Genomic DNA, 18,245 nt, shown 5'->3' with positions numbered 1-18,245 from the left:
GGGCAGCAAAGTTTGAACTGCTGACCAGAGCAGTCAGGATGGGCATTGTGGCACACTTTGTGGAGGCCATTTACAGTGACACAACCAAGTATATTGTCTACACTGACACGTAGTCGATATAACTGCTGCAAAAAGTTCTATGCCTCTCGTCAAGGTGGTTTTATTTTGTCGGCAAAGCAGGAGAGATTTGTCGGCAGAAGGAGGATTGTAGTGTGTACACTTCCATTGTTTTGTCAATGAAAGCTGATTTTTGTTGACAAAACTCTGTAGTGTAGACAAGGCCTATCCTTTTAAAAACAACTTCCTTCTGTAGACAAGGCCTTAAATACTCAACACAATTGTCATAAATTGCAAATCCATGTTGAATGTTTCTCTATGGGCAAAACAAGAAAAAGACAGAAGTACAGGAAAATTGACAGCTGCAACTAAATCATGATCACTGGTGAAATATATTTTGAGGCTATTTTAGACTCTTTCATGAGACACTGATCTCTCAGTTTATTGAAAAATGAGGAATACAAAACTTTGAAGGGTGAGAGCTAAATCAGGGGCTTCTTTACCCTTTCTCATAAGAAAAGAACAAGGGCCCACTCAAGGCAACAAGTCTAAAACTGATTTAGAAAAATATTTCCTTTTTGTGTACTGAACATTTGAAACTCACTGCCTCAAGGTATCTTTGAGAATCTTATTAGAATTCAGAACGGATTGGACATCTAAATGGATAGGAACATCCAGGGTTACCTTAGATAGGATAAAAATTGGAAGGGGTGTGAGCTCGTACTTCAGAATTTAAACTAACCTATGTTGGATTAGAGCATGTTAGAAGTTTAGACTATGTACAGGCTATTCAGAATTGTGCCCCACTTTATGGTTTCTTTACCTCTTCCTCTGCAGCCAGCTTCTGCTACTGGATGGACCACTTGTCTGATCTGGTATGGCAATGCCTACGTTCATGATCATTGGTCTTTGCTTATGTTATCTTGAGAATGTTGGACTACGGAGCCCAGTAAGATTGACTATATATTTACTCATTGAAGGATTAGGATTTACTCCTTTAACTGTACCGTATGCTAGAATTCATTGCTTCACTATACGTATACCATCTGACACCTTAAATATAATACAAAGTTTAAACTTCTCATTGTAAATACAACCAAGGATCATTTTATTCTAAGGAAAAACAACATAGAACATTACGCTATAAAGTAATATCCAGAGTACTGTCCAGTTTTGTTTCCTTAATGCAAAAAGCTGAAATTGAAAAAGATATGAGTGGTATGAATTGCATAGTAGATTACAAAGCTGGTACAATTTATATATATATAAAAAAAGCTTCTAGGCTCTTATTAATTAAAGGGAATTGTGAAAACTCATCACTCTATTCTGCTCTTGACTAGGAGAACATTAAAGCGCAGTAGATTGAGGAACAACTAAGTGTCTTTACATAACATGTTGCCACTAAAATAATAAACTGAAAATGTAAAAGGACTGGACAATCTTGACCATAGTAGTAGCATCTTGTGCTTCAAGGCCTAAAACTAATTGTATAAGGAGGAGAGTTCTCCCCCGGTATTCATTGTACAGTTTGGTAGGTGCGTTTTAACCTCTCTCGGAAGCATTAGATATACTTACCCCTGCCACTCAAAATGGGATATAGCTGTTTTTGGTGTAGCAAATCCTATCTTTATAAGAGGAAAAAGGCAGAGTCTGTAGTATAGGAAGAAGAAAAATATAGGAAAGGTGGGAGTTACTTTTAACAAAAGAATCAATCCTTTTATGCAAATTACTTGCTTATTAACTTAAACTCAATATCAAAAGTGGAGAGGGGAAAAGGAGGTAAGAAGCGGACAGGTTAAGAGAAATTGGGGCACATTGCTGTATCTGTTCCATTTCTTTCTCAGCAGTCAGTCCTTCAGAAATCTGCAGCTATTAATCAGAATATGCCTAAACACATTTTATGTTCTGTCAGAAATAAGCTGTTTCTTTTGTGTTTTTTGTTTTGTTTTCTTAAATGTGTGTTAACTGTTCCTAATATTAGTATCAGGTCTGTTCACCTCAAGAGTTTCTTTCCTTGACCTGGTCTCCTGCCATTACAGTATCCACACCATGATAATTTTTCTATTCACCTCAAAGAAATTAAAGGAAGATACTATTTTTTCCACAGCTTGACTTAGGTATTTAACCATTTGCAGTATATATAAATCCCCACAGTTCAGTTTTGAAAACATCTCTTATGTCAAGTGGCTTGTGCATTGAATTGAAATTTTAAAAATGCTGTTCCGGTTTGATTTTTAGCGACAAAGTAAAGGTGCTTTTGGAATTTAAATCCTCTGTACTGCTCACTCTCGGCACATGGTCTGATTTTTCTACCTGCCTCCCGGTAATGTTTGCTGTGAGGGCTGTTAGTATTGGCCACTCTGTTCTGTGCGGAGTGAGGATCTGAAATGAATGCAGTTTTGTTGTGCAGAGTAATGAACATCTTCAATCCAGTGTGTTTCCCGGGGTTCCCTAAAGCTCTCGGTAACTTTACTCTCTGCAAGGCTGTATCAGGAAATAAACCAGGAGACATAGCACTAAATGCAAAAGCAGAATAATTGATAGTCCATCCCAATAATTGGCAGGGGCATGGATACCTGCCTGCTTGCTAAAAATGCTCCTTGTCAGTACCCTTCTTGAAGGTCACCTTTTCCTTAAAAAGGGGTCCTTCACGTAGCTGCGGTCATCCCCATAAAAGAGTCCTGGGTGCACCACAGCTGTGATCCAACGAAAGTTCAGCACTCTCAGCCGACACCCAGCAAATGATCTTGTTGGCACTGCAAACTCAGCACTGAGTTTTGAGAACTGGGCCCTCCAAATGCAGAGCAAGATAACCTTCCATTCCCCTTCTGGTGGCACTAGCTGTAAGCGTGCCTTCCCTAGACTTTCCTGCCCAATGATTGGAGGTGAAAGGTATTATTTCAGCCTAAAGTGAATTGGTTTTTCCCCTGGTGCTGTCCGCTGAGGGGTGTCAGTCCATAAATGAACACACAGGCATTTACAGATGGGGAAAGAACTTAAAAATAAAAGTAGCATTTGTCACCCATCCATATTGGCATTACTTTCCCCCCCCTTCCCGCAGCAGATGGACATTGCGGCATCTGGAGGGGGGTCGAGGGAGGAGTCACTTTTGTCACATGGGCGTTTAAACACTTTCAGGAGGCAGTGGCAGCATTGCTCCAAACTTTTCTGGTCATCAAGCTTGACATTAATTTTCACTGCGTCATTTGCTTTGTATACTACTGTCATCCACAGGAAGTTTCCCCATCCCTCGAACACAGGTTCCGAATTCACACCACCAGAGGAGCAGGATCACAACACCCAGGCCAGCAAAAACAGCACTCAGGAGTGCATCATCTCCAAAGACTTTCAGCATTTACATGGTTACTAATCTAAAATGTAAAGCAAAACAAACCTCTCTCCTCCCTGGATAGGGAGAGTATTGCTAGACATTTAAGCTAAATTTATAAACTTCTATTCAGACCCATGTGGGTTCTCGTTCATCTCTTTCCTCCCCCTCTCCCCCCTTTTCGCCTCGAGTGGCCTCTTGAACTTTTAACTGTGCTTTGAGCACCCAGTTGAGGCTCAGCAAATTCATCAGCCCTGATTTGCTTAGGGCTTACGGGGGTTGGTACATGACCATTGTTAATTTTGCCAGTGAGTACATATTTTACTGGGGAGTGGGCAGTTTTCAATAGCACAGGACAATTTCACTAGATAGTCCCAATGCTGCAAAGACCAAACTCGTGCCAAAACCTCCTTTTCACAGGAGTGAATTCCATCTCTACCTCAGAATCCCAGAGGCATAAGCCATGGTTCGGAGGCCCATGCCATGGTTCTGACTCAGCACAAATGACTTTCTCATCCAGGGATGTGCTAGGGCTGGGGCTTAGGCTTGCTTTAACTGGACCCTGGCTTCCTGTTTCTAAGAACCCCAGTCCAGTTCTGTTCCCTCCTTTAACAGTTCATACAGCAGGGCTGCTTTTTCTGAAAACCCCTCAATAAAATCTCGGGAAAAATTAACCGTTCCCAGAAAGGATCTAAGAGCAGCAACATCCATGGGGGTTGGTAGTTTAAATATCTCAACCTTCTGTTGATCATGGTGGTGCCCCCTCTTGTCCCAGGGTTGCTCCAAAATAATTTACCTGCTGGCAACATTTGGGCTAACCTTAAACCCAGTTTCCTGGGTTACAAAACCCAGAATCTTTTGTAACACTTTGTTCAATACCTCCAGATTCTCTTCCCTGGCCTGAGTGCAGATCAGCATCTGATCCACATAAGAAATTACACTCTCTTTCAGGCATCCCATCCCACATCTTGACTACATGGGCATGACATATATTAAGTAGGGGCATTGTTCCAGCCCACGGGAACTCTGGCAAAACACAATTGCTTCCCCATAAGGTGAATGCAAACTTATAGTAGCTGTTCCAATGTAAAGGGATAGCAACAACAACAAAAATTGGCTAAATCTAAAACAAAAAGCCACTGGGCCGCCTCTTACAAGGGAGGCCATTACCTCCTAATACTGGACCACTATCGGAGCCATTAGTAAGGTCATCCGGTTAAGGGGACGGAAATCTACCACAAGCCTTATTCTGGGTACTCATCAAGGAATAAGCGGCACCTGTATCTAACAACAAATTCTGTCCATACACACCCCCCTTCAAACTTCACATACACCATGAACCTCCTGTTTTGGCCTGAAAATAAACAATAATCTTGGACCTGATCCTTCTTTTGTTAATTTACTACTTCCCTTAACCTTTAAAACAAAACACACACACATAGACACACAAAGCAGCAGCAGCGAAAGTGTGTGTGTGTGTGTGGAAAAGAAGCAGCTGGTGGGGAGAGGGGGATATAGAAAGAAGCATGCGGGGTGGGGGCAGGGAAGGGGGGGGGGGAGAATGACTTAGGAAGGAAAACCTAAGCCAAAAACTTAAAGTACAGACAGCAACAACAAATCTAACAAACTAAAGAAAAGTGGGGCTCCGTGGGTCCAAGCATCTGGGAATCCGTACCCCTGTCCCTATCCTAGCATCGAGAGGAGAGGGGGGATTGTCACCTGCTCTTGCAAAATAGTATGCCTTTGGGCATCTTCTAGGGTTGCCAATCCACCAGGCATATTAATTTGCAAGAGCAGGTGACAACCCCACTCTCCTCTCGATGCCAGGGATAGTATAAGAGAGCCCTGCAAAATCCTCTAGGATCATGTATTCCCTGATCAAAGCCACCACAGCCACCAGATTGAGACCAGGGATGCCAGCTACCCTAGCCAGCCATCCCAAAGCTGTACTCCAGTTTAACAGGCCAACTGATTTCCCTGCTGCCCTTCCTTGGTTACTCCCTTGGGGACCAATTTTCCTTATTATGGTGTTTATTATGGAGGCTATGGGTGGGGGCTTCTGCAACTCTGCCAGTGTTTCATGCAAGGGAGTATACAGGGACTACCCAGTAGAGCCCAAGGGAAAAGGAAGCTCATGGGACCATCCCTGTCCTCATCATAAGAAGGATCCAAGTCGGGGTCTTCCTCTAACCTATTGACCCTTCCCAGACTACGACTTCCTCTAATTGCAGCCGCTATTCCCTTCTGCTCTCCCCACATGGCTCTGAGAGCACAACTGTGTCTTTTACCTTCCCCATGATCTGCCTGGGTCTTATCCTGGGATTCTTCAGTAAAGCTTTAACCTCGCTGCTATTAAGTCTGCTTCTGCAACTCAAATACTTCCTGCTGCAACCTGTCTCTCTCTCTCTCACTGTCGCACGCTTGCTGCTGTGCTGTCTGAGGCAACGTGGTCGCTCTGAGGGGATCTGATTCGGCTTTCACTTTTTCTAACTCTTGCACCCTCTCCTTCAACCGAAATCTCTCTTTGTCTAATACTGTCACTGCCACCCACATTCCCACCCGGACCCAGCTTCCCCACTGCTTACAGAGCTCCAGGGCAGGTAAAGACTCTGAGCGTCCAAAAATAATTACCATGTTCCTGTACAAAATCAGTCAAGCTGTTACCCAACACCATGCCGAGTGTCTCCATCTTTCCAGAAGTTCCCTTTTGTTTGGGCATAAGTTCTCTCTCGACCATGTCACTGACCTGAGCTCTGTCAATTGACATGCAAGCTACAACACAGGAAGTGTAGGGAGTGATCCTGTCCTGACGTCCTCTAATTCCTACTGTAACAAAACAAACTGTTTATGCCAACCGTCTCCTTCCTCGCAGCTGTCCTCGCTGGGGCCTCCAAATCTGTTACCCGGGGCTCTCTAAACCCAAAGTGCTCAATAACTTTACTCTCTGCAAGGCGGTAGCAGGAAATAAACCAAGGGAGATGCAGTACCTCCCTCTGCTATATGGCTGGCATAAATCACACAAAATCAAGTGCTTTTACTTAAAGCCTTCACTTTATTCGTCTCCAGCACTCTCACCAGAATGCCTTTACTCAAAGTCTCGGCTTTATTTAGTCTCAAGCACATACAAACACAAGGTTGTACATAAGGCTACATTTTAGTCACAGGGATTTTTAGTAAAAGTCATGGGCAGTAAACAAAAATTCACGGCCCGTGACCTATCCATGATTGTACTATATACTCCTGACTAAATCTTGGGATGGGGAGGGCAGCCCAGGGGCACGGCAGGTCCTGGGGAGGGCGGCTCACGGGACCTCCGGGGGCGGGTGGTGGTGTGCGCCCCGGGACCCCTGCTGGTGCTGCGGGGGGCGGGGTAGTTACCTCTGTGCCTCCCTGGAAGTGGCGACATCCCTCAGCTTCTAGGTGGAGGTGTGACCAGGCAGCTCTGTGTGTTGCCTCCGCCCCGAGCGCCGGCTCCACAGCTCCCATTGGCTGGGAACCACGGCCAATGGGAGCTGCGGGGGCGGTGCCTGCCATGACAAATCCATGACTTCCATGACAAACTCTCAGCCTCAGTTATACAGCACCCCCAAACACTAGATACCTACGGCTTGGAGGGGTCGCGAGTGGTCAAACGACAAGGTCCAAGTGGCCAGCTATCCGCCTGTCACTGGGATTCCAAATTCCTCAGACCTGTCGACCCCGTTTTTGTTAGTAAACATGTCAATCAGAGAAAAACCATTAAGCAAGTACTTTTTAAGCCATTAGTTATACAGACGAGTTTTTGCAGTCTTCAGTCTCATGCTTTCCCCCCACCACACACACACACACACACACACACACCAGAAGTCAAATATAGATAGCCTTCCTGTTTTTCAACAGATGCTTACCCCAGCACATCAGAGAGGACATAGACTCAGCACATTCCATGTGATCGCTGTCTCCTCCCTCCCAGCTTTGCCTTAGTTAAGCTAAGTTCCTGCAAAGGCCTGCTCAATGCAATAAGCATATTGCAGCAGGCAGCATGAAGGAAAAACTATCCAGCACTGGGTGCTTCATCTGGGTTCTCTTGTACATCTACCTCTTGGTACATGTGCCTCTTGGCCCTAAACAGCACCACCACCACATTCCCTACCCCAGGGACAGGATCACAGGGAGATAACGTGCATGGTATGTGTGGAGGGACCAATCTTGGGGTGAGGTACAGGATACAGCTTGACAAACTGGGGAAGTAGGACAGGACCAGAGGGCGGTGACAGGGAACATGTTGGGAAGGTAGAACTGGAAAACAAAGGCCTCTGCAGGGGGAGAAAGGACTAGGTCAAGCAAGAGTGATGAACACAAAAGGAAATGAGTGTGTGTAACCAAGAGAGGAGAGAGTGCTGAAGATAGAAATAAAAGATGGATAAGCTACAGGTCAATGCATGAGATTGGAAGCCACGACTTCAGCACTCTATTTCTGGTCTGCCATAGAGTGGCGGTGTGCCCCGAGGTCAGTCACCTCCTTTCTGTGCCCCAGTTTCTCATCTGTAAAATGGAGATAAGAGCTATCTCACAGGTATGTGTCATATTAAGATTCTTTGATGGAAAGTGTATACAAGTGTCAATGAACAAATTAGGTAATGGGAGATAAGCACAGTCAGAAAAAAGCCTCCTTCATGAAAAATCTTGCTTGGGGAGCTGCACAGGACATGATAGCTATGGCTATTTTAAAAAATGAAAAGCTACACAACTGTTAGTCATTGTCATAATATAAAAATGTGTTAATGGCAATATGCACCTCACCTAGTACGAGCTTTAAGAGGTACTGGTGTGTGTATTCGTGAACACTTATGACAGTCAAAGATGAACAGACTGAATCTGACATTGCAGTTACACTACTGTACAAAACAATTGTTTCCATTTCTATGACTCATTGCACAGGAAGATTCACAGGAAGATGAGGATTCAAATTCTGCAGTGATTTGGCAATGAACAGAATTAAAAACATTTGTTTTTGTTTTTTTGTTCTAGAGCTTGGTACTCTAGACTTACGACTCTCCCACATTTTTATTCTTCTTGTTGTATTTTTTTCCACTTGAGCTGTGTGATGAAAACAATAGTTATATATTTTTTTTAAAAAGGAGGATACAGGGTTTCAGCTGTTACCACTGTATTGTTATTAGACAGACTATATTTTTGGTCACAAGTGACATTTTTACATGGCACCAAGTATTGCACCATTATTGCACCAAGTGGTTTTAATTCAAGCAGTTCTAATGAGCTATTTGTAAGCTTGGGGGAAGTTAGAAATACAATCTTAACACACAGAACAATGGAGCACAGCATCCGTTTAAAGATTTGTGACAACAGCAGAAAGTAAATAGTAGAAATGAACTATTGCCTACTTTAACCAATCCTTTCATAACTTTTCCCTCCCTGGCCCACAGCTTCTTCCTAAACAGCTGACTGGGTCTCACTACAGATGTATATTGTACTTGGCTGTATTCTCCTCTTTGTTCGTCCAGGCACTTTAGGGAGGATCTTGAATGTTTTAGGCACGAATTCCATGCAGGCCTCACGGAATTTCTTGATTCTCCAACAGTAGACGACAGGGTTAAACACTGACTTGAGGTAACTCAGCCACAGGATGTAGGTGCTGGTGATGTAGAAAGAAGGGCTGTAGTAGAACTGTCTGCTAAACACAGAGAGCAAGCTGAACACAGTGTGTGGAAGCCAGCAGAGTGAAAAGCCAATGAATAGAATGAGAATTGTAGTGAAGGCTCTGGTTTTGAAGCTCATGTCCACATTCATCTGCTGAGGCTTCTGTAGTCCCATGAGGCCCAGTTTGCTCACCTGGCTCAAGCAAAGGCTCTCAGCATGGTTGTGGATCCTAAGGGCATTGCGCCGCACGGTATTTAGAATGCAAAGGTAAGAATACAGCATGATACTGAAAGGGATGAAGAAAATTGCCACAACTAGCATCACGACATAAGCTCTGTCAGCAGGAAATTCAGTGTACCCCAGAACACATTGGGGAGCCCGGGCTGGTACTTCCACAAATGTCCATCCAATCACTGAAGGAAAGGAAATGCAGAAGGACAATGCCCAGGACATGGCGATGATGACTTTGGCACGGTAAGGGTTCAGCTTGTCTTGCCGTTGAACGATAATTAAGAAACGGTCCACGCTAATGATCAAGAGTATAGAGACTCCTTCCAAGACAAATAACCAATAGAGCATAGCTGATATCCGACAGAAGTGAGCCCCGAAGTTCCAGTTCACTGTAATAATTGTAACTGCGGTAAAAGGCATGCAGAACAAAGACAGCATGATGTCAGAAAAGGCCAAAGTTGCTAGCAGCAGGTTGATGGCTGAACGCATGGCTGGCTTCTGGTAGACAATGAGGCAGACAATGGCATTACCAAAAAATCCAACGGCAATCATGAAGACCATTATTATTACCAACAATATCCTGAGTGGGGCAGGCAGAGCTGTGTAACTGGAGCCTATGGATGGGGTACTCTCATTGAGAGCAACATCACTGTCTATGGGAGTGTCGTTGCATGCCATCACTGACAAACTTGAAGTGGGAGAAGGAAGAGCCAAAAAGTCTTCCTGTTAACTCTTTGATTGTTGCCATTATTTCATCTTGCCTGCCAGAAAAAGGCCATGGACAGATATTTGCAGTTGGCTGTGGTAGATCAATGGTTAAAACAGAGGTCTGTCTTTGAGGAAATACTTTTCAGATATCAGGAGGGCTGAACAAAAGCTAATATTTAGCAAAGAGCAAGTAACTTCAGGGTTTATTGGAGTTGGAGTTGAAGCCATCTTCAAGTACATTTGCTTGGTGAATCTCTGACCTAGAGAAAATAGGAAGGTGAATCACAAGTCATTCTCTGCATCTGTTCAATAACCATGGGATACATACAATGATGATGATTAAATTCCTTTAATCTTTATATGTAAAAGATAGTCAGATCTCCTAACAGCACATGCTTCCAGTGTTCAATAAAAGGTTTACATTTTCTATTAAGACCACCATTAGATGCAAGATCAGTTTTATGTATTAGATATGCTTAGACCCTCACATTACCTGGACAGAGAAAACAAATGACTCAAGTTTCTGGATGTTTGAATGATTTTTCAGGTTTTCACTTGGCAGGTCTTATTTCAAAGTTTCTGTGGTCAGCTCCACTGTGTCTGTTTATCAAATAGAAGGTCTAGTGTACATCTTCAAATCCTTCCTGAAAGCATTGTGTGGGTTAATATTCAACTACTAAACTCCCCTGCCTACTCCAGTGTCTGACTGTTGGTAGGATCAGAAATGCTAGAGAGGCCAAATACTCATTCTGTGGTACTGAGCACCATAGAAGTGCTTAGGGAGAAAATAAATGACAAATGGAAACAAGAAAAATAAGCCCCTGAAATGTCTGGAAGACACCTGATTACAAAGGAGAGGGAAGTGCTCTCCCCTAGATTTTCTTCTTATTCCCTGTCTCATCCCACAATTGTGCCTTCCCTGCCCTTCATAGCTGGGTGCCTTTTACCTGTTTATGTACTCATGTGTAAAACAGCACGTAACCCTATTCTGCTAATAGCAATACCACACTGGGCTAGATTCACAAAAGGACTTACGCCCCTAACTGGCTTCTATTCACCAACACATTATATATGCACACACACGCACCACATTAATAAGTGTTCTACACAACTAATACTGTCTACATGCCATTAAATATGAATGCTGTGTAATTAGGCTACCTGACATATATCAGGTTCTTCCTGTAATTCTGTTCACCTATGCCAAGTATCCCACAACACTTTGCAAAGCTAAAGTCAGCTTTGGCACTGGAAAACAGGAAACCTGTTAAAGGCAATATACAGTTGTGGATTGTCCTGGTACAAGTATGGCGGTACCCGCATGGACAATTGGTTTGGAATACAGTACCCAAAACAGCAAAGGAAAGGTACACCATGGTGCCAGAAGAACAAGACCAAAAGCTGGTTGGTTAAATTTAGTCTCTGGTGACACAGAATGCTCTCTAACTTGTAAAGAGGTTACTGTATCTATGTAGTCTCACGTGCATGATATGGGAGCAACCCTGTGAAAAGTGAACTGCACGTCTTTAGACAATACGTGACTAGAGCTTGGTTATTTGGTCTCTTGAACTTTTTAAATATCGAACCACAAGTGCAGTCAAGATCACTTGGCTATATTTTGAGAAATACAAGTTACAAGCCTAAATCCCAAAATCAGGCCTGACTACGATTCAAACCCCCCCCCTGTTCAGCAGCCTCCAGACTTTGTAGGTGCCTAAGCTCTCTTGGCACCTAAATTGTTGCACTAGAAGTTCCCTAGGCACCTATGTTTCCACATCTGCACATGCTCACTGCAACTCCATGCTCAGTGTCCAGATGCCTAAGCCCCAGAGTGATACATGAACTGGGAGACTATAGGCGTTCCTCTACCAAGCTTACTTGTGGGGCCCTATCTGGTAAGTGTGCTCAAACTCACCTAGTGTATCAGGTTCTATAGGCACGCTTACACAAAATGGTGGGGGGAGGGAGAAGGAGAGCCCACCCCTAACTTTTAGTCCAGTGGTTACTCACATTGGAAGAGACTCTGCGTCAGGTCCTGCCTACCTGTGAGAAGGAGAGAGAATTTAAACAGGGATTTGCCATCTCTCAGCTGTGAGGCTCTTTCAATCTCTCCTCTTGAAGTTGTTCCACTGTGGATAAATAAGAGTCACTGGCTGAGTGCACACACAAGACTGACTGTTGCCTAATGAGCCCTTCTCTTCATGTGTCATTATATAATGCCTGCATCTGTAATTTTCACTCCATGCATCTGAAGAAGTGAGGTTTTTTACTCACGAAAGCCAAATAAATCTGTTAGTCTTTAAGGTGCCACCGGACTCCTTGTTGTTTTTGTGGATACAGACTAACACGGCTACCCTGATACTTGTTGCCTAATGGTTACTGCACTCACCCGGGATGTGGAAGAGCCATGATTGAGTCCCCCTGCTGTGATAAGTTTATTTATCCCCAATAGAACAGCTTCAACAGGAGAAATTGAGGCCACCCACAACAGACTAGCCCACAGCTCACAGGTTAGGGCACTCAACTGTGCTGTGGCAGACCCCAGTTCAAACCCCAAGAAAGGGGACTTGAACCAGGTGTATCTTGACCAGTAGAATTGCAATCAGAGGTCCCCTATCTCCTGGAGGGACTATTATTGACTGGACAATAGAAATGCAGGGAGTTAGACTGGAAGCAATTAGGTTAGAGCTGTCTGGAGGGTTTAATAAAGTTCCACTTGTTCAAATAAACCTGCATTCAGCATCTCTCTGACAATCACTGAGGCCTGGTCTACACTGGGGGGAGGGGGGAAGAAATCGATCTAAGTTACGCAACTTCAGCTAAGTGAATAACGTAGCTGAAGTCGACGTACTTAGATCTACTTACCGCGGTGTCTTCACTGCGGTAAGTCGACGACTGACGCTCTCCTGTTGACTCCGCCGGCGCCTCTCGACCTGGTGGAGTACCGGAGTTGACAGGAGAGCGCTCGGCGGTCGATTTATCGCATCTAGACTAGACGTGATAAATCAAGTCCCCGCTGGATCGATCGCTGCCCGTCAATCCAGTGGGTAATGTAGACAAGCCCTACGAGCTGGGTGGACTCTCAAGAGACTGACCTGCAGAGGTCACAGAAGAGAGGCAGGTGGCAGAAGGTGACTGGCGAGCAGAGAAGAACAGCGGCTGACAGGACGGCCAGGTGGCGAGGAGCAGCGGCTGGCAGGGCGGCCAGCGGAGAGGAACAGTGGCTAGCAAGGGCAGCCAGCCAAAGCAAGTGCTCAGTTGGCGGAGCAAGCCAGGTGCCTTCTTCCCTGGGAGGGAGGTAAAACTCACACAGATGCACTTCTGCACCCTGGGTCCTCACTGACCAAAGACAACCACAGTGAGTGGGGTGTGGTGAGGGAGCAGAGAGGGGCACAGAAAAGGAACCTTTGGTTACAGAACTCAAGAACATGAGGCAGAAGACATGGTCCCTCGCACTCTGGGGTGAGTGTCCTGCTCACCGTTTTATGTTTATGAATCCTGCTTGTGGCATTTTCCCTAATTAACGTTGGGTGACTTCCCTCCTTTCATTAAAAGTTTCTTTTCTACACTCAGACTCTGTGCTTGCGAGTGGAGAAGTATTGCCTCTCAGAGGCACCCAGGGGTGGGGACTCGAGCTGGTTCTGTGTTGAATCGATGGAAAGGAACTCCTAGATATCGAACCCGGCTCTGGTTGCTGCCGTCTCCACCTGGCAGAAGGGTTACATTAAGAAGAAAAAGTAAAACATGAATCAAGACTCAGCAGGCTAGCGCAGTAGTCAAAACTCCTTTCGCTGAACAAATGTCACTGCAACAAGAGATAGTTTGCAGACTGATCATCAGAAATGCAGGCAAAACAACAGCTTATGTTGGAGTTTGATGTAAATGTAGATTTCTTCTAGAAACAGTGAAGGGGGAGCCTCTTTTTTACAGTACAACTAGCTCTCAAAAGACATGATTCAGACATTCTGTCCATGAATTTGCAAGTAATATGCAGTTAAAGGGACCTTTTCTCCCAACTCTCTTTAGGGGTACATATTCAGCATAGATTTCCTCAGACATTGGTAGAGTGGCTAGTGGAAGTAGGTGTAAGTTACATCAGTTAATGTCCCCTCTAAACTTACTTAGACTTACCTCTAAACGTGGCTCATTGCCATTAATTGTCATACTTACTTGACTTCAAACAACAGCCAGAATAATATACACCTCTACCCCGATATAACGCGACCCGATATAACACGAATTCGGATATAATGTGGTAAAGCAGTGCTCCGGGGGGGGGCGGGGCTGCGCACTCCGGCGGATCAAAGCAAGTTCAATATAATGCGGTTTCACCTATAACGCGGTAAGATTTTTTGGTTCCCGAGGACAGCGTTATATCGGGGTAGAGGTGTAAGTGAAAAACAGAAAACACCTATGTCATCTGCCAGTGCAGGAATCTTACCCACAGTTGATTTTCTAGTTCTTTGTTCAGTCTAATTTTCTATGTCTCAACGGTTGGAACTTTTTCTTCCCTGACAGATCTCACTGCCAAGAAATATTTTTTTGGTTATCCAGTCTAAGTTTCCTTTTCTTAATTTCATTCTGTTACTCTTAATTATGCATCACCTTTTCCATCCTCAAGATCATTGACTGCTCAAATATTTGTAGACGCTTTTGTGCCCCTCTTTCTATACTTAATGGATACATGTTGCAGTGGCCAGTGAACAATCCTCTTGCAAATACTGGACCAAAATACATGTCTGTTTGACAGTGGTTAAGTACAGGAGAGTTGAAAAGAAAACATACTTTGACATATATTTTATAAAATGAAGTATTCATTGTAACAAGGTTTAACTACTAAACCAAATGTTATTTCAGGTAGGACTGAATGAACCGCCCACTGAAATTTGGAGTCTTAGGTAAATTTACTTTGTTATGCTTCAGTCTTCATGCACTAAATCAAGTAAATACATTACGTGTTCTGAATGTCAAGAGAGAACATAGATGAATGGTCTCCACTCACGCTGCATAATTAGTTTCTATTACTGAGAGTTCCACACATGACCAGCACCGAAACATTACCCCAGAGTCTGGTTTCACTCCACTAAGGAGTAAGTACTCTATAGTAATTTTTACTTATGCCCATTGACTCCATTCCACAGTTCTAAATAGAAACAACAAAAAGAAACAAAAATAAGATTCCCCAGGAGAGTGCATGATGCATGTTTTCGCTGCAGTGTGCTGCACCAGAAAATGGAAGTAGCTTTGCAGCTAGCCAGACTCTTAGAAATTTAAAGATGCACTAAAAGCAGTTGCAAGTGACATGCACCGCGTATACCGTAGCACAGAGCGAAGCAGCTGAGAGTTAATGTCGTCTGAGACTGCACTAACTCCTCTGTCGATCCTCAGCTCATTGCCGCCGGGACTGAGCATAGCCTACCTGGTTCCCCGCCCTGGTCCATGCTGTCCCCACAGGGGGATCTAGAGATCTTCAGAAAGCTCTTTTCAGATCCAAAGATGGAGGAGATGGTGCTGCAGAGCAGCTGACACTTCCTTTTGCACAGAAGAGGTCTACATGTGGAATAGACTGTTTTCCTGTAAATCCTAGGGGAATGATTACTCTCTCGCTCTCCTATATACATACATTCTCAAAATAGGGCTCTCATTTGCTAAATCTAGGAATTAACCGATATCTTCCTTGCTGTCATAGACAGAACTGGCTCCCTTAATGCAACTGCTGTTCTCAACCTTCATCTCAGTTGTTGCCAAGGAAACCAGATCAGTACATTCGCAAACAACTTCGTATAACCAGTTTTGCCATGGGAATCTTGGAACTGTCCACCCCCCCCCCCCCGCCCTTGCTGAGGTTCATTTATCTTAGTTGACTATTAAACCACTTCTGCAAGCTCCCTTTATATGGGAACGGCTACAAGGTGCAAGTAAATACATCAAAATGTACATTAAAACAAAGAGAGCGAGCACATGTCTGTGTATGTGCACCATCTACCCTTTTTTAACTCTGGACAGCTCTGGCTTTTTCAGCCTCAGTGGAGGAGGGTGGTTTGGACTGAACTGGTTAATGAGCCATGATGCTGGAGATACCTAACGCAAGAAATTTCTCAGTAGTACTAAAGCAGTAGAACACCAAAGATTCATCAACTTCAATCCAATCCACTAAAAAAAAAAAAAAAAAAAAAAAAAGGGGGACTTATTTACAGCACCTAAAATATACCAGAGGGCAATAACAAGCCTATTTAATGAACTTGAGACAGACTTAATGCCATCTAATTGCTGCACCTGTACCAACGGCAGAAGGAAAAACATAATTAAACTTCAGAATTAGAAGTAAACAATCTAATAATAACTAGATCTCCAACAAACAGAAAGATTATAGAGGATTCACCCAGAATCTTAGAGTCTAAATAAGTTTTTGTGAAAAAAAAAACAAGGTTATAGAGGCAGAAAAAAGTAATCAAACAATGCAATGCAAAGAATAAATGAATCATCCACATATGCTAAGCCACCGTGAGGCAGGTGGGAAGCTAAACAACAAAAAGATAGGTTTGATTTCAGGGGAGTGGAGGCAATGAAGTTGAAACTATCATAAGCAACCTCCAGAGACCAGCAAAAACAGTTGCCTAACACGGATGGTTTAACTAAAGGCTGGAGAAGATGGTACTGGAAATCTTCGGGGTACTTTAAAGTAGGTGCTTAAAATACCTACTGAAGTGGTTCCTTAGAGCAAGTTTCACTACAGTTACAGCAAGAATAAAAATGTCACCTAATTCAGAAGTGGATTACACTAGATGACTGTTAGACAGTCTACCCATGAAGACTGAAATGCATGCAAGACATTGAAAAAACTGTGTGGACAATGGGCTGCTTGCTAACCTAACTGCACGGCAGTTCTACTAAGCAATAAGCCTCCTTCAACTGCCTTCCTGTAAAAAAACCCAAACCCAGTGGTTTCAGAGAGTCAGAGTTTCCCTGCCCTCTAAGAGAGAATAGCACTCTTTACTCTTTGGAGTGGGCAGTTTAAGAAACAAGCTTATTTAACTGTGGACTAGGGCTTGCTGAATTTATTTGGATCAGTTTGTCATTCCAGAACATACAGCTAACTAACGATTCAAGTATACGTAATTCTGCAGGGTCTGATTGGACCTTGAGATGCCATTGCTGTGTACCTGTTCCTATTTGCTTTCCGAGCCCAGCCAGAACATCACCTTGACTAGCTGAGAGAAATGACAATGCATCATATGCAAACTTCTTGGCTTTGGTAATACTTTATGGATATTGCCAAGAAACAATATACTCTATTTGCCTTAGAAGATGTAATAAAAAAGCATATGTGCAGATGACAACATGGCTTCTCAATTTAGAGTGTAAACAGCTTGTAAACTAGATATCTACCATATCTCCAGTTTTGCTTTGCATTATAATAGAATGCCATAAACGGCATTACATTGAGTTCACAGTACTGTGCCTTTCAAGATCTTAGAATCTCAACACTTCACAATTAGCTGTGGGGGGAGGATGGTGGCGGTGGAGGAGAGGGTCAGGTTATGAGCTAGCCAAAACGTTAACAATTCTCCAACCAATTTTGCACTTGGCATTTTCCACAATAAAACTAACTTCAGACACCAAAATCAAACCAATCCAAAACCTGCTTCATGCTTTGCTTTTCAATTGTCTGCATCCACATGGCATATGGAGTAATGATCACAGAAGGGGAGACTCACATATCATTGCCTGCACACCAGGACAGCTGCTGCTCATGACATGTGCACTGTTGTACCTCTGAGGGATAACCTTCCGAGGAGATAGCGCATGCCACCAGTGATCCTTCATTACAAATTGCCTGGGCCTGGGCCTCTATCCAAGAAACTGCACGGCAGTGCACTGAAATGCAGCACTGGATACAGCTCTTGTTCACATATCCAAGAAGTATGCCTGGATAGTTGGTTAATTTATTTCTGATGCCTTTGGTTTCAACAGATGAGCAGTCCAAAGAGAGCAGTTTTTCTTTAACTTCTCTCACTGCAGTTACACAGGGACTGCTTTATAAGTTCTCTACTTGATGTTAAACCACTGAGCAGAGAAGATGCATCAACAACTGTGCACTCTTCCACCACTCCTTCCTGTAGTCGGAGCTTGCAAAATCTCTATTAGATGCAGCTCTTTCCCTCTTGAGGCTGATGTGTTTGCTTGCAGGAAATGCACACTCCTAATAAATACCACTTGTAAATTGTTCCCAGTTCATTTAGTTCCTGTTTCTGTACATGCTGTTTGATCTCAATTTGTG

At 43.7% G+C, this 18,245-nt stretch overlaps 1 protein-coding gene across 1 annotated transcript; it reads right to left on the bottom strand.

Annotated features, from left to right (window-relative positions):
- Nucleotides 1-8,818: 8,818 nt before the first annotated feature.
- GPR45 (G protein-coupled receptor 45) lies at nucleotides 8,819-9,934 on the bottom strand. Its single transcript, XM_065423753.1, has one exon. It carries the CDS (start codon nucleotides 9,932-9,934, stop codon nucleotides 8,819-8,821), a length of 1,116 nt encoding a protein of 371 aa, XP_065279825.1.
- Between the last annotated feature and the right edge of the window lie 8,311 nt (nucleotides 9,935-18,245).

Source organism: Emys orbicularis, chromosome 1 (assembly GCF_028017835.1).
Source record: "Emys orbicularis isolate rEmyOrb1 chromosome 1, rEmyOrb1.hap1, whole genome shotgun sequence".
In the NCBI taxonomy this organism is placed as follows: Eukaryota; Metazoa; Chordata; order Testudines; family Emydidae; genus Emys; species Emys orbicularis.
Note: the sequence above shows the minus strand (reverse complement) of the source record. Positions and strands in the feature narration are given on the sequence as shown.

What these genes read in the sequence shown, in the direction of transcription:
- GPR45 (XM_065423753.1), bottom strand. Translation starts at nt 9,934, where the DNA reads ATGGCATGCAACGACACTCCCATAGACAGTGATGTTGCTCTCAATGAG.